Source organism: Etheostoma spectabile, chromosome 11 (genome assembly GCF_008692095.1).
Source record: "Etheostoma spectabile isolate EspeVRDwgs_2016 chromosome 11, UIUC_Espe_1.0, whole genome shotgun sequence".
NCBI lineage: Eukaryota > Metazoa > Chordata > Actinopteri > Perciformes > Percidae > Etheostoma > Etheostoma spectabile.
This window is the reverse complement of record NC_045743.1, coordinates 3,014,619-3,028,973: the sequence shown is the minus strand read 5'-3', so window position 1 is coordinate 3,028,973 and position 14,355 is coordinate 3,014,619. Positions and strand designations below refer to the sequence as shown.

General features: G+C 39.1%; 1 protein-coding gene across 1 annotated transcript in view; it reads left to right on the top strand.

The window, feature by feature from the left end:
* The window catches only part of itgbl1 (integrin, beta-like 1), a 36,350-nt gene that overhangs the window by 4,387 nt on the left and 17,608 nt on the right, over positions 1-14,355 (top strand). Inside the window, exons 3-7 of the mRNA XM_032528867.1 lie at positions 6,973-7,119; positions 8,391-8,504; positions 8,947-9,087; positions 11,832-11,972; positions 13,403-13,549. Coding sequence (XP_032384758.1) covers positions 6,973-7,119; positions 8,391-8,504; positions 8,947-9,087; positions 11,832-11,972; positions 13,403-13,549 — 690 coding nt within the window. The remainder of the gene's footprint in view (positions 1-6,972; positions 7,120-8,390; positions 8,505-8,946; positions 9,088-11,831; positions 11,973-13,402; positions 13,550-14,355) is intronic.

Below are 14,355 nucleotides of genomic sequence, written 5' to 3'. Positions count from 1 at the left end.
GAAGCTTGGCAAATGGACTCTCCAGCTGATGTTTCAGTCAGGTGCTAAAATAAATAGCTTAAGGGTGTGTTCTAAAACCCTATTAGATTTGTTAAGGCTTTTAACATCCCTTTGGTTTTATATCAAATAAAGAAACACGTATTTTACAGATTTGGGAGTAGATTCAGAGTTTCTTACTTTATTGTCAAATCAGATGGGTGCAGTATTGTGTCTTTGGGAGCCTGCATCACCTTGGCAGCACTTCAAAGGGTTTTATTAGGTAAGAGACAGCTGTTTGGTTCAAGTATGTTACCAAGCTTGTGTTAGAAAGCAGCTTGTTGCCTGACATTTTATAAGTTCACAGGAAGAACACTTGAGAGTGTGTCCATGCTCAAGGACGAATTGCCATATGAGATACTTTCCACTTTGCACACTCATTTTCAGAGATGAGCACAGATTTTGCAAACACACAAAGTACAACAAAAGGCTATTACTTTGGAAAGAGTTAGGAACATAGTTGGTAAGGTGTTTTTGCATAACTTTATAAAGTATATTAAGTGTTCTGAGCAGGTTGGAAATCGTCAGATAATGTAATGTATTACCAAGAGGGAAAAGTGCAGTCTAACACGATCATGCCTGCAATAAATCTTATCTTCACGAAGGTTACAATGATTAGTTTTGTTGAAACTAGTTTAGGTTGAGTTAACTTTATGGTCATTCTTGGAGGCAGTGGTTGATGGTGCTCTTTTGTTAAAGCTGCCATAATCAATATTTGTTATATTAACAATAAATCAAATGACTGCAAGTAATGTAAAAGGGAGAGCTCATGGTGCAGAGAATTATCATTAAACCCTGCAGTTCCTCTTTGCTCTACAAAGCTTTAAAGTGACTATAGCGCCTGTTTACAGATTGTAGCACTGTCCACAATTGACCAAAAATGATTTCATGTAGGTTTAAAACTGTTTAATACTGTTTATTCACATATAAAGTACTTTTAGGGGTTGTATTTTGTGAGTCTGTTGAATATTATCACATTATACCGAGAGATATTTCCAATATTTAGTCTACTCGAAGAAACACCTCTTAGTGTAACATGATACAATTCAGCAGCACCACAAATTGCACTGGAATGACACACATTTAAATCAACTTCTAACACAGTTTTAACAAAAACTCAATATTATAACTCTCACAAAGCAATGTTTTTTTGCAGGGATACTGTATTAGACTGCATTAGTTTTATCTAGGTTGGTGTACCTAATAAACTGGCTACTGAGGTAGATAAACATTTTGTAAAAGAAGACTGCTTGCCACCTGTTACCAAGACTTACCTGGCATTTATCAGATGAGATATCCTGGAAGTTGATGTAGGGAAAAGGAACACTAGACTGCAGATGGAAATTAGCCCTCAGGCTACTATCTGGCATTTTTACGTGTACTGTTGTACATGTTCATCAATGTGCATTGTCCTGAATTAATAAATAAATTGAAAAAAAAATAACAATCATCTTTTTGTTCGGTGTCCTCTGTAGTCACTGGCCTACGAGTGTCGGGAGTTTAATGGAGATATGTGTGCACCCAGAACAGGTATAATAGAGATGAATGTGTGTGTGTGTGTGTGTGTGTGTGTGTGTGTGTGTGTGTGTGTGTGTGTGTGTGTGTGTGGATGCACTTGAGGGCTAGAGTGATTTATTTGGGTAGACAAGTTGTTGCTGTGAGGAGCTCATTATGGTTCAGCAGTCGGGAGCTAGGCCATGCTTCAGCCTGATAATGGGGTTTTACTCACTGGTACACAGACTGGAAATGGAACCTAGATGCATACACACACTAGGGTTGCACGATATTGACAACATATGACATTGTGATATTGATTATGAATATTGCAAAATCAATATTAATTTAGATATTTTTTAAACATATATAAAATTACAAAAGTTACGGGACAACGCATCAAATTAGATTCATAACAAATTCAACAAGTTTTCTTACAACACAAGGTTTATTTCAACTGATTTCAACTGTCATATTGGACCGGTACAGCGTGAATTAATAAACAATTACGATGTCTACAAAACAGGACATGTTGTACTAAATGGACAGTATAAAAATAAATGAACAAAAGTTCTCTGATTTGTTCCGTTTTGTTGTCTCTATCGATTTCTTCACTAACACTGTCACTCTTTTGAATATGCACACACGTGATACACTCCATAGGGTTTGTTATGTAGTGGACATGTGCAAGTGGCACACTGACTGGCCAATGAAACATGAACATTATTTCAATCTATGTTTCAATTTCAAGTGAGCTCTAAATCAAACACAACTTAGCCACACAGCCAACGGACAGGATGCAGCACCCTACAAAATAAACGAAATATTGCATGTTTTTTGATATACTGCGATAACGATATTGAGTCAATATATCTTGCACCCCTAACACACACACACAGACACACACACAGGATCAGGATCAAGATTATTGTCATACCATAAGAACCATGTTCACACATACAAATGCACTACCAGCCACATATTCAAAACATATTGAGAAGAATACAAACATCACGTCACCTCCTCCCATTTGCTCAGTAGCCCATGCAGCATGCATGGTCTGCTGTCTGAGATCTGAAGCCAATTTCTGTCCCTGTGGCTCCCTTATCTCTGCCTTTCACAACTGCCCACTGATAAGATCCAATTGATTTTTCTCCTTAGGGATAAGCTGTGCGTTTTTCCTTTCAAAAAACATTAGCTTTCCTGGCATTGGGATGTTCTTTTTCCCTGGATGGCATTCACAGGCTAATAAAGATCCTCTTAATCAGAACAACAAGTCAAGCTGGATGAAAAAGCTGGTAACAATGCATCTTAAATTTGAGGTCTGATGGACGTAATCTTTTCAAATTTAGGTTTCAATGTTTTTAAACAGTACACAGCTGCATATATTACATGTAGTGTCTAAACAAGTCTGAAACAACATCATGTTCCTTTTTGTAGGGGCGGTGTTATGGTCTTTTCTTTTGTTATGTGGGTTTCCTTTGGGTGCAGTCAATACACATCCAAGTCAAGTGAACTAAAAGCTCTACATTTACATGCTAATATGAATACAGATGAAAATAGCAAACTGCCTATGGTGTTCTAATGCAATGCATGCTGGAATGGAGGCAGCACCATGATTCACTTTTTGATGTATGGCTATAAAAAAAGCCTGTACTGTTTCACATTATTTGTACTGTGGAATGTTCCATGATAAAGATACATATGATCAATTCTGTCACAATAATGGACTTGTTATTGGCCTTAGTAGCTTTAGTGTTAGATCAATTGTGGATTTTCCAGGATTCGCAATGCAGTGACACTGTCACTCACATGTTTGTCCTCCTTCTGATGCATCCCATATTGTAGCTGAGCAATGGATTGATGACCTGCACAAACATCTGTTCACCAGCTGTGCAAAACCTTCCTGTCATTTCACTCTGCTGTTTTATTTTTTTGACTGTGTTTAAATCGTACTGTTCAGTCTCTCGCCTGTCCCATTTAAAAAAAGCTCCAGTACATGAGAAACATAACCTCTGGTAATTTCTATCATAACGCCACTGATTTCATGGATGACGGTCAACGTGGCAATGTTTTCATTCTCTCTTTCACAGCCTTTCCTCGTTTCCCCCCCTCTCTCTCTCTTTCTCTCTCCCTCTCTGTCTGTGCTGAATCAAGCAAAGTGGTTTCCTTTGGTGTGTGTGTTCTCTGCAATTAATGGTCTTTTTCCATTGTCAGAGACACAGAGGGTGGTCTAGGGCACTGCAGGCTAGCTTTGTACCAATGAAATACTGTCTGATCAACTTGTTAGTAATTACTGTTACAATATTGAGTAGCATTAAACCATTATATCAAGAAGAAGAAGAACATATTGACTCATTTGTTTGAATTGTTTGTTAAAGAGTCAGAGTTAATACAACAACACTTGTAATAGCACATACAATGTTTGATCAAACACAGGTCAAAAGCCCGCTCTCTGCATCTTTGGTAATGGCTTCCATCCCCCCAACCCCTAATGCGGATTGAGGCAGAAGCCAAATATGTCTGCAATCCAGAACAATCTGTAACTTTATGATTCTGGCAGACTTTATCATATGCGTGTCCTTCTCACCCTCTCAAAGGAGCAGTTGAAATAGGGAGGCATGAGCATGAGAGCGTAAAACCCATTTCCCCCTGACAGATGGTTGTTTTGAGGTGGTGTAAGAACACATTTTGGTCTCTCTACCTCTCTCTCTACCAGGCTATGGCTTTTCAGAGCCTCTGCACTTTTCCTGGTTCAGCCCCAGCCTCTGTGCCCCCTGCCAAAGCCAGTGAAGATCCCACAAGATTTTTTTCATGTCAGCAGCACATAAGAAGTCAGTTTGTCCAGTGCTGTTCCAAATCAAATTTCTCCACATGCACTTTCAATTAGAATAAATAAACTTAAGATGTTGCTTCTAATGTGGACACATTATAGACAGATGATATAAACTAACTCACTAATGGCAGTCTGTCCAAAATAACTAAAAGGTTTAATACTAATTTCTGTTGATTTCCCAAAGAGAAAGAGAAAAAAAACAGGGACACACAGTGGAATGTGTTCATTAAGCTATTACAGCCCATTAAATTGTTCATCTCTATATTTGTTTGTTTGTTGCTAGTACATATTTTGATGTGCTTTTACTTTGCTGGGAAGTGTGCCTGTGTAGTGAGTCACCTAATGCTTCCAGTGAGGGCTGCAGTGAGAAAAAGCCACTTAAGTCTATCCAAGTCTACTAGTAAAAGGTCATTTTGATTGGGACCAATTACAGCTTCCAAAGACTCCTTGCTGTAGGAACAAGTGTCTCTACATTTCTGTTACCATGCCTGGGAAAGGGTGAAGTCACCAAAGTTGAAAAATGAATGCTTATATTGAAGAATTGTGAAAAACAGATAGATAAAAAGCAGGAGTTGCTCATTGTGATGGCAGCAAACACAGATAATGAGTTATTACCTGAGACAGGCGTCTCCTAGATCTTTTTTGCAGATCACAAGCTGACGTGCGGCTGTTTCACGCTCCGCAACCCACAAGGAGAGGAGCGCAAGGAGGGATAATTACTCACTGAAATGAGTAGCATGATATGAAGAACGTGATCAAAACAAAGTGCTGTAGGTTGAGAAATGTCATTTGGAGACAAAAAATCGAATGCAAGGAACAAATGTGCACACATTTTTTAGATTTTCTATGAACGTCTTGCAAAAATGTGTTGCTTATTATTGAAAACTGCACTGCATTCTTTTAACAGCTCTAACATGGCCTCAAATGAAAGTGATACTGTAGTGTTTTCGGCTGACAGCGAGGACATTCATTTTGGTAATCACTAGAATTTCTCATTTACTATGTTCCATACAAACCTATTTGATTATTTATCTCCCTCTCATTTTTGATTATCATAAAACAGAAAAAAAGTTAACTTCCCCAATCTAAAATTTGCTTGCATGAGTCACAATCCTCTCCTCATCATCAGTTAATCATGGTAACGCTACATCACCTACTGCCACTGATGCTGCCACAGATGGCCCTTCTCTTTCCTCCCCCCATTGGATGTGTCTGGGCACTGGTCAAAGCCTGATTGGCTGGTCGCTCGTGTCCCTTGGGGGTGTGTGGGAAGGATCCTGACACCTTCAAGCCACAGAGAATTACTGCTCAGGAAGCACCAGGAAAGATAAGCTGTCGACAGACAGGCACTTTGACACACACATAAACTTACGCCTGGCAGACAAAGATGGTCAATTTTATATGTCACAGTGTTTGTCAAGCTCAGATTAATGAGGGCGAGTGTGTGGCAGTGACTTTGAAATATTCTGCTGAATTAGGTTGGAGAGACATTAATCTAATTCTGTTTTACATTAGTTATGTGGTAGATTTCATCTGCAAAACTAAATGTTAAATCCAAAAAGAAATGTCCACATTCATAATCTTATTCTCATTGTCTCCATGAAGCTGTGCTGAGGGTGTATTGAAAAATCAAATAATAACCATAAACCAGTAGATTTTTTTAATGTAACAATGATTCAACAATCAGTAATTACTGTAAAAACAACTTTAGTTCTGGTGTGTATACTGCTTATAATGCGTTAATATGCCAGCAGTTTGAGATCTCAAGATTACAAGATTATTTCTACTTTATATGTGGCTACAGTGCAAGAATATGAAATTTTGGACAGCCAGCAGAAAGTCTACTCAGAGCCATGTAACAATTGTATTAAAGTGTGAGATTTCTTTAAAACCTGTTTTTTGTCCTCAACATTGTATTGCCTCTGTGGTGCAGCTTTCTTTGAGGTTCACTTTCCATCTTCTTCTTTTCCTTGATCCTGTTTCCAAGTGTCCCCTGAGACATATCGATAATGAGAAGAGAGAGAGGACTTGCCTGTTTGTAAAGACTGATGGATAGCCCTTGAAAAGGACACCACATTTACATGATGAACAAGCCAGAAGAATGATTGAGTGTGACATACAAGGCCCCTTGCTGCTGAATGCATTGGGAACATTTATAATAACTTGTCAACAGACTTCAATTGGATCAAATGATTGCTCCGGGTTTTTTTATGTTGCTCACTATGCAACGTTTTCACAGTGATTGAAGGGGAAGCTAGAATATCATCCGAATATTTTGTTACAAATAGGATTGTATTGCAAATAAGACTTCCTGCTAGCTTACTAAATTTACATTTAAGCATCTCAAGGGGAATGTTTGATATTTTGGATGCATTAAAACAGAGTTGCTTGGGAGTACAATGAGTCTGTTACAATAATTTGAAGTCAAGGAGTCAAATTAATTCTTCAACTCAAATTCCTGTACTCTCCTGGCTGTGTAATGTCATCATATGCAATTTAAGATAACACTTGTGTGTGCCCTGTGTATAGAGCGATTTAAAGTACTGGCAACGGGCATGCTTTTCAGCATTGATAAACAGCGTGTGGTGTGTTGTGTTTCCCTTTAGACCGTGGCTACTGTGACTGTGGACCGTGTGAGTGTGATGAAGGATGGTTCGGAGATGCTTGCCAGTTCCAGGAGGAGTGCAACCTACCTGGCAAGAAAAGCAAAGAGCTTTGCAAAAACCCACAGGGGGTGGTATGCTCCAACAGAGGTACTGCAACCACACAAGCACACACACACACACACACACACACACACACACACACACACACACACACACACACCACAGACACAGAACACACACACACACACACACACACACACACACACACACACACACACACACACACACACAATGATCCACAAACAACCAGCATTGCATATTCACAGACACATATGGCCAAAATATATACACAACATACGTATAATAACATTTCTAATATTTTGCTTATGGTACCAGTAATGCATTATTTATGTAAGTTGTAACTAAAATCTTAATCCAACGGCAATTTATTTACAGACTAGTAATAAACCATTGTAAAATTGGATTTCTTAAAAAAATGCTAAAAACACTTTAATAGCTTGTTAAGGGACCAAACAATAATAACATAATTATTCACCATAATAAAGCCATTGGTTACAACGTAAAACCCCCTTTAAAGATAATTTAAGGCATATACATGTGATCTTTTATGCTCTCACACATATGCATTAGAATAAACAATCTTTTTTTCACTAACACAGGTAGTAACACATTTATGCATGAATGGGCATAAATGGGATTGGGAAGACTAGAGAGTTACCCTTACATCTTGAGTTAATAATACTGTAAGTAAGTATGGATTCAAGTTGGTCTTAAACCTCACAAGCCAGAGCTAATTTGATGCACACAGTCCCAGTTATGCCTGTGGACACATGATTATGCTTGACACCCTGAAGAAAGAAAAAATGTGAGGTGATGTCTGGGCTGACGTTGTTTTCTACACACTCACAGCCCCTCAACCACCTGGGCTTAAACTCACTGCAGATCCACAAGGCTTTCAATTAAATGAAGGATAAACGTGTACAGTATTTGTGTGTCTGCATGCCAGCGTGTGTGTGTGTGTGTCTGTGGAAGCATGTACTGTACTACTATACAGTAGGTGGCCTTTTTGAACGTGTCGATATGCAAATGTAGTTGTCTTCTGTCCCTGGCACAGCATTTTGAAAAGCCCCTGCCCACACAAACAGTACACAAACCTTCATTTCTTTCAGCAATCAGACACTAGTCAACTTCCCTTGCCACATGATGCACAGACAGTAACTCCAATGCATTCGCACAACAGCTGGGTTCTTGATCTTAAAGTGCACGGCATCAAAATAAACACACACCCAGCTTTCCACAACCGACCACATACTTTAAACATACACACATCCACAAACTTGACGTTTTCTTAAAAAAAGCTTAAACTGTATCTAAAGCTGTAACTGTGTGTTTAATAGGCACATGTTACTGTGGAAGCTGCATGTGTGACAACAGGGGTCTGGTGACGGGGCGTTTCTGTGAGTGTGACGACAGCGAGTGTCTAGACGAGGACACCGGAGAAGTGTGTGGAGGTATGGCCCGTATTATCTGTCTCCCTTCCTCACTCTTCACCCAAAAATGGACAGACACCTTAGTTCCCTAACAAATACATTGAACTGTTGCGCCTAGCTGACTGCATTGTAATACTCATTCCTTTTCCTCACAGATTGTTCTAGTGCCTGCTTGTCAGTGTTCATTAGCCATTCATCATTTCTTTTAAATTAACAAGTTTGCTTATCAGGCCTTTTTCAGAAATACTTAACGTTTTAAGGAAGTCTCAAATAGTGGCAATCAAATGCCGTAAAAATTGTCAGCATTTATATTCATAATGTACCGTACAGTCTTCTGAAACGACAAGAAACTTGAGATTTAAATGACTAAGAAGGAGATAATGCAGATATCTGGTTAACCATTTGTAAATCTAGAACAATGACAAAGGTAAACTCATCAGTTGCATGTGCATTCTGCTTCCAGGCCACGGCCAGTGTTACTGTGGAAACTGCTACTGTGCTGCTGGTTGGCATGGAGACAAATGTGAATTCCAGTGTGACATCAGCCCGTGGGAAAGCAAGCGGAGATGCACATCACCAGATGGCAAAATCTGCAGCAACAGAGGTCTGTTTACCCACTTCAAAGCCAGTACACAGTATACAGCCCTATTTTATGATTTTATGATTTTGATTAAATTGTTGTAGCAAATTTGAAATGTGATACTGTCATGTAAAATGTCATATGTATAAAAAAAAAATTGTTGGTGTTGCTTTAAATTTTAAACGAAATTTTTGAGCCAAAAACAATCTCCTCCTCAGTGTTTGTAGCTCCAGTAGAAGAACTGATCTCTGTTTAAACTAACACATCCAAACCACATATCTCATGAACATTCTCGCACACTGGGCATAAACAGGAGGCATGTAGGTCTAATACTCTGCACTGTGCTGGTAGTTGCATGACCCAATCAAATGCCTTCGGTTTAGGGGCTCTTATAGATTATTTTTCTAATATATTTGTTTTTGAACCAAAACATAGCAATGTAAATGTAGTTTAAGAGGAGGTAAAGACACTGTCCAGGAAGTCGTGAAACACTGGGGCAAAAATCAAAGGAATTGATACTCAACATAGATTTCAATAAATCTTTGATCTGTCATGGTTTCCATCATGTAGGACAAAATAACACCAGTTCAGTGTGTCTTCTGCTATCTGACTAGTCAATTATACATGAAAAGAGTCACTTTTTGACATACACCTTTGAAACTGAGAACATGCGCTGTGACATAGGGAGGAAAAAACAGGAGAAATACAGAGAAGAACAAAAGTGGACTGGTTTAAGCAATACTCATGTAAATTCCACTGAAAGTCATGAGAGGTTGGCGGACAGGCAGTCAGAGAAATAGCTTCACTGGCCGAGCTCAAGTGATCCTGTGGGATTTCAGTAAAGCTTTCTAAAATTAATTGCAGTGGACTGGCTGAGGGTTGGGCTAAGTGGTAGGGCTAAATGGTAGGCTACATGGACAAAGCCCCATAATTCATGGTTAAGTGCACAACATGAACAACCATTGACTGTGTTCACGGTGTAGTAGACCGTTGTACTCGTCTTCAGCATAGAAGAGGGCAGTCAAAGGCTTTACAATAGTTGTCAGAAGAAAAGAGCAAAGGAAATATGACTGCAATTAAAAAAGTCAATCTCGGTTAATTATAACCTGAACACATTTTTCTGCTTGCTCTGTTAGCTTAACTGTGTTGTCCAAGTCTTTCAAAAGTACCTATTACTAATGAAATCCTTCATTGATTCCTTTTTGATACATTGTTAGACTGTGGAAAAAGATGTAGGTTTCATAGCTTTGATTTAGTTTTCTTACTCTGTCTATTTAGCAGAAGCAGAACAAACATGACAGCATGTACTGGAAATCTCAAAGATTTGACTGACAATAACAACACAATGTATCATATCTACAGTATATATACTGGATGGTACTTGATGCAACCTTACTCATGCCATATCATTTAAAACTAAAAGAATGAAAGGTGAAAGAAAGAAAGAAATGTGTATAATGTTTGGAAAACGTTATTTTTCACATTAATGTTAATGTTAACTTTATGAAAAACAGATACACTCATTAAAATGTAACACACACATGAACTGTAAACTTTCTAAAACATTAAAATGCACTGCAAACAAATGTTACAGCAGATTATCTCCTCATTCAGCCCCATTCAAGAGCAACACAGTTGTCAAAAGTCAGACAGTGTGGTACTGATAATGAAAGGAACAATTCTTGATAAGAGGAGCCCCTGGGATTATGGGAGATGTATCAAGGAAGATGATTACATAACAGGGTTGGTTTGATTTCATCACCCTGTAGAGATGTGGAGATGTTAACTGTTTTTTTACGAGAATGAGAAATGTCTTCCTTTACTCTCCCTCACTTTGCTCAACAGTAACCTTTATCTCCTACTCTGCTCACACTCATGACATGAATGAGGGAATGATTTGGTAGATTAATCATTTTCATTCTAACAAACTGACAATCACCTCCGTCAGTTAGATTCACTATCCTCCTCTGTTGAGATGATAATAAACTAACTTGTGAGCCACACAATGCTGGGGGTTAAATACACACATCTTTAAATGATTTCTTGATCAAAACAATTTGAAGACAATACAGTTTCTTGAGACACACAGTGGAATGATTCCCCTCTTGTGTGGAAAGGGAGGATGTTTTTTAGCTACAAAACATGTGAAACCACTCTCTAATAGAGTCTTAATTTTACAGATTTAACATAACGTGTATAGAACATTTTTGAAGAGTAACCAGTACAGATGCTGTAATCTGGTCTGGTAAAGGTAGGCTGTGACATTTGTGGCATACATAAAAGAGCATGGCTCGATAAATCCAAGGGCCAGACATGTGCCAGCCACAGACCACAGGCTTGCCAGCTGGCCTGGATCCCCTGGGGTTCCCCATGCTCTGTCATTGCTGATAAGAGAAAATAGGATTTCCACTGGCTGCTGCTTGGCTGATGTCCCGGCTAAGATGTAAAACAAATGAGAAAGAGACAAAGAGACAGAGATATCAATAAAGGAAGATAAAGTGAGTCAGAAGGAGTACTTTTATTTATCCTGCATTGGCTGCAGCCTAAACTAGAAAACTAAATCCTTCCACCCACATCTGTGCCAGAAACCTGTTCCCTGTTAATCATGTCACAGACAATGATTGTATTTAGCATTGTTTTTTTGTTTTTTTCATTTCAAATTATTGATTTATTTGGACTGTTCAACTGAGAAAACAATTGAGAGAATTCGTACAATGTGAATTTACAGTATGTATGTGTGTGCGGTTTTGTTTTGCTGTGGGTGTTAGGGACCTGTGTGTGTGGGGAGTGTAACTGTTATGATGTAGATCCCTCGGGCGACTGGGGAGATATCCATGGAGACACCTGCGAGTGTGATGAGAGGAACTGTCATGCAACCTACGACCGATACACAGATGACTTCTGCTCAGGTCAGCATGCTGTCTTTGGATTGGAGAAGTAATTTAAGATTAGGGAAAACATGCTTGTTTGCTTTCTTGCCAAAAGTTTAGAAGATCAATACCACTTTGGCTAAATATATACCTCGAGCCAACATAGACATTCATAATGTCTATGAGAGCCTGCAGCTGGTTGGCTTAGCTCATCATAAAGACTTGAAACAGGAAAACAACTAGCTTAAATCTTTCAAAAGGTAACACAATCTAACTACAAAAAGTGTAAAGTTACAATTATCTGTTGTACGGGGGCAAATGTGCCGGACAATTTCTTTGTTGGGACCAGTAACTTCATGAAGTCTAAGATGGTTGCTTGGCAACTGCTCCTAGCCAAAAAACAGTACAGCACATAATCCCCTATAAAACAGCAAATAGGGTTTGCACGAATTAAACAAATGACAGATAAGTGAGTTGGTGAGTTTTAGAAGCGCTGGTAGGAAAAAATGTTTACCTTTGGACGGAGCCAGACTAGCTGTTTCCAGTCTTTATGCTAAGCTAAGCTAACTGGCTGCCAGCTCCAGTTACATATTTAGCTAGGCTGCTGTTTCTATGTGGGAGTGATATCAATTTTCTCATTTAATTGGTTGGAAGCAAATAGGCATATTTACACAAATGTTAAAGTCTTGCCAAACAGGAGGAGTGGCCGCGTTATAATATTGTTTATGCCAGTACCATATATTGATCGGCATCTTTGAATAGTGCAGGCAGCTCCTTGCATAACGACAATAGCTTTTTATCTGCTTCTGATACTCTGGTGCAAGGTTGAAGCCGTAAAAGTGAACTTTCCTTAGACTTAATAATAAACTAGGGAAAGATGGCACCAAGCTTTTCACTGTTTCTCTAAAGGATTAATGAACATAACATGATGAACGCTACCACTGTGCCTACTAATAACTTATGTGTTAACTATGTTCCAGAAAATGTATTTAGCATCCTAGCATATGCACAGTTAACAGTCCTTTGTGCATATCTTTCACTGTTTGAGAGAATGCAATTCACATATTTTTACATTTTTTATTTCAGTTTCTCTCTCTCTCTCTATCCGCCGGACCAGATCAGGCATAATCATTGCTGGTCATCCAGCAGCTTACAGACAGCCAAACAGTCAAAGCGTGTTTAGCCAATGTTCAAAGGACACTAAATTCCTCCTCATTTTATCACCTTGAGCATGTCCTGCCACTTGTTTCTTTCTACTACCTCCCTCCTTTCTCCCCTTTCTCTCTCTCCCTTAAACACAAGCTCCCCTTTTGCCTTCTTTTCTTCATAACTAATCCAACTCTCCAGTGTACCCAACTTTGCTCAGTGCTGTTTTTCTCCCCTCGGTAGACTTATTAAAATGTTCCTTGTACAAAACCACTTTGTTTCACCTCTCTGCTTTTCCACCTCTTCTTCTTTTCTCTTTGCAGGTCATGGCCAGTGTAATTGTGGCAGGTGTGACTGCAAAGAGGAATGGGCAGGGAAGAAGTGTGAGCATCCTCTTTCCTGCTCCCTGTCGCTGGATAGCAGTCTGAAGAAGTGTCGAGGGACGTCCAATTTGCCCTGCTTCGGACGAGGTACCTGGTCTTCCCATCCACTTCTGTTGCCATGGTTACTGTAGCAGGCCGGCACTCTGTCCTCACCTCTTTGTGTAAAGGCCATTTCCAGTGTATTACATCTCTTAATCCATCCTTAAGAGGGCTGTAAATGCACCCTGGTGATCAGCAATCAAATCTGATAGCATCTTTAAACAAACCCCGATAAGAAAAGCAACAACTGTGCATTTATTGTGTTGCACATATTATATACATGCATGTATATGCTGGTTTGGATTACTGCTTGTAAATGTGTGTTAGTTCTTTGTATGTGTGTCCTGTGATATATGCACTGGTGCTCATCCATATGTTACTATGTATGCTGTATATGTAACCATTCATGTGCGTTTGTGAGATTAAGGTGCACTGTATGCCTGGAAGCAATTGCTGGAACAGGTCTCTCTCAATTGAACAAGCCATGGGTCAGTGTGTCTAGATTTGTTACACTTCACTAGTTTTCTTGGAGCCTCCAATTGTTGGCATAATACTGGTATTAGGCTCAGATAACATTGTAAACTTGTGCAACCGAAAGCAAAAGTCCAGGTTGTGCTTCCCTTGTTGTCCCAGTCATGCACCCTTGAGCCTAATGATTGATGATAGTACGTAAAAGTGGGGGAAATAGATACACTATGAACATAAGTGTATGTTTTAGGGCTAAAAAAGAATAGAGGCCTTTTGTGTGTTACTCATGCAGTATCTGCCTCTTGTGTGTGCATAATGATATCTTCAAATATAGCTGAATCCTGATTGGTGCAGATGAATTACGTGACTTTGCCTTCTCCTGCCCA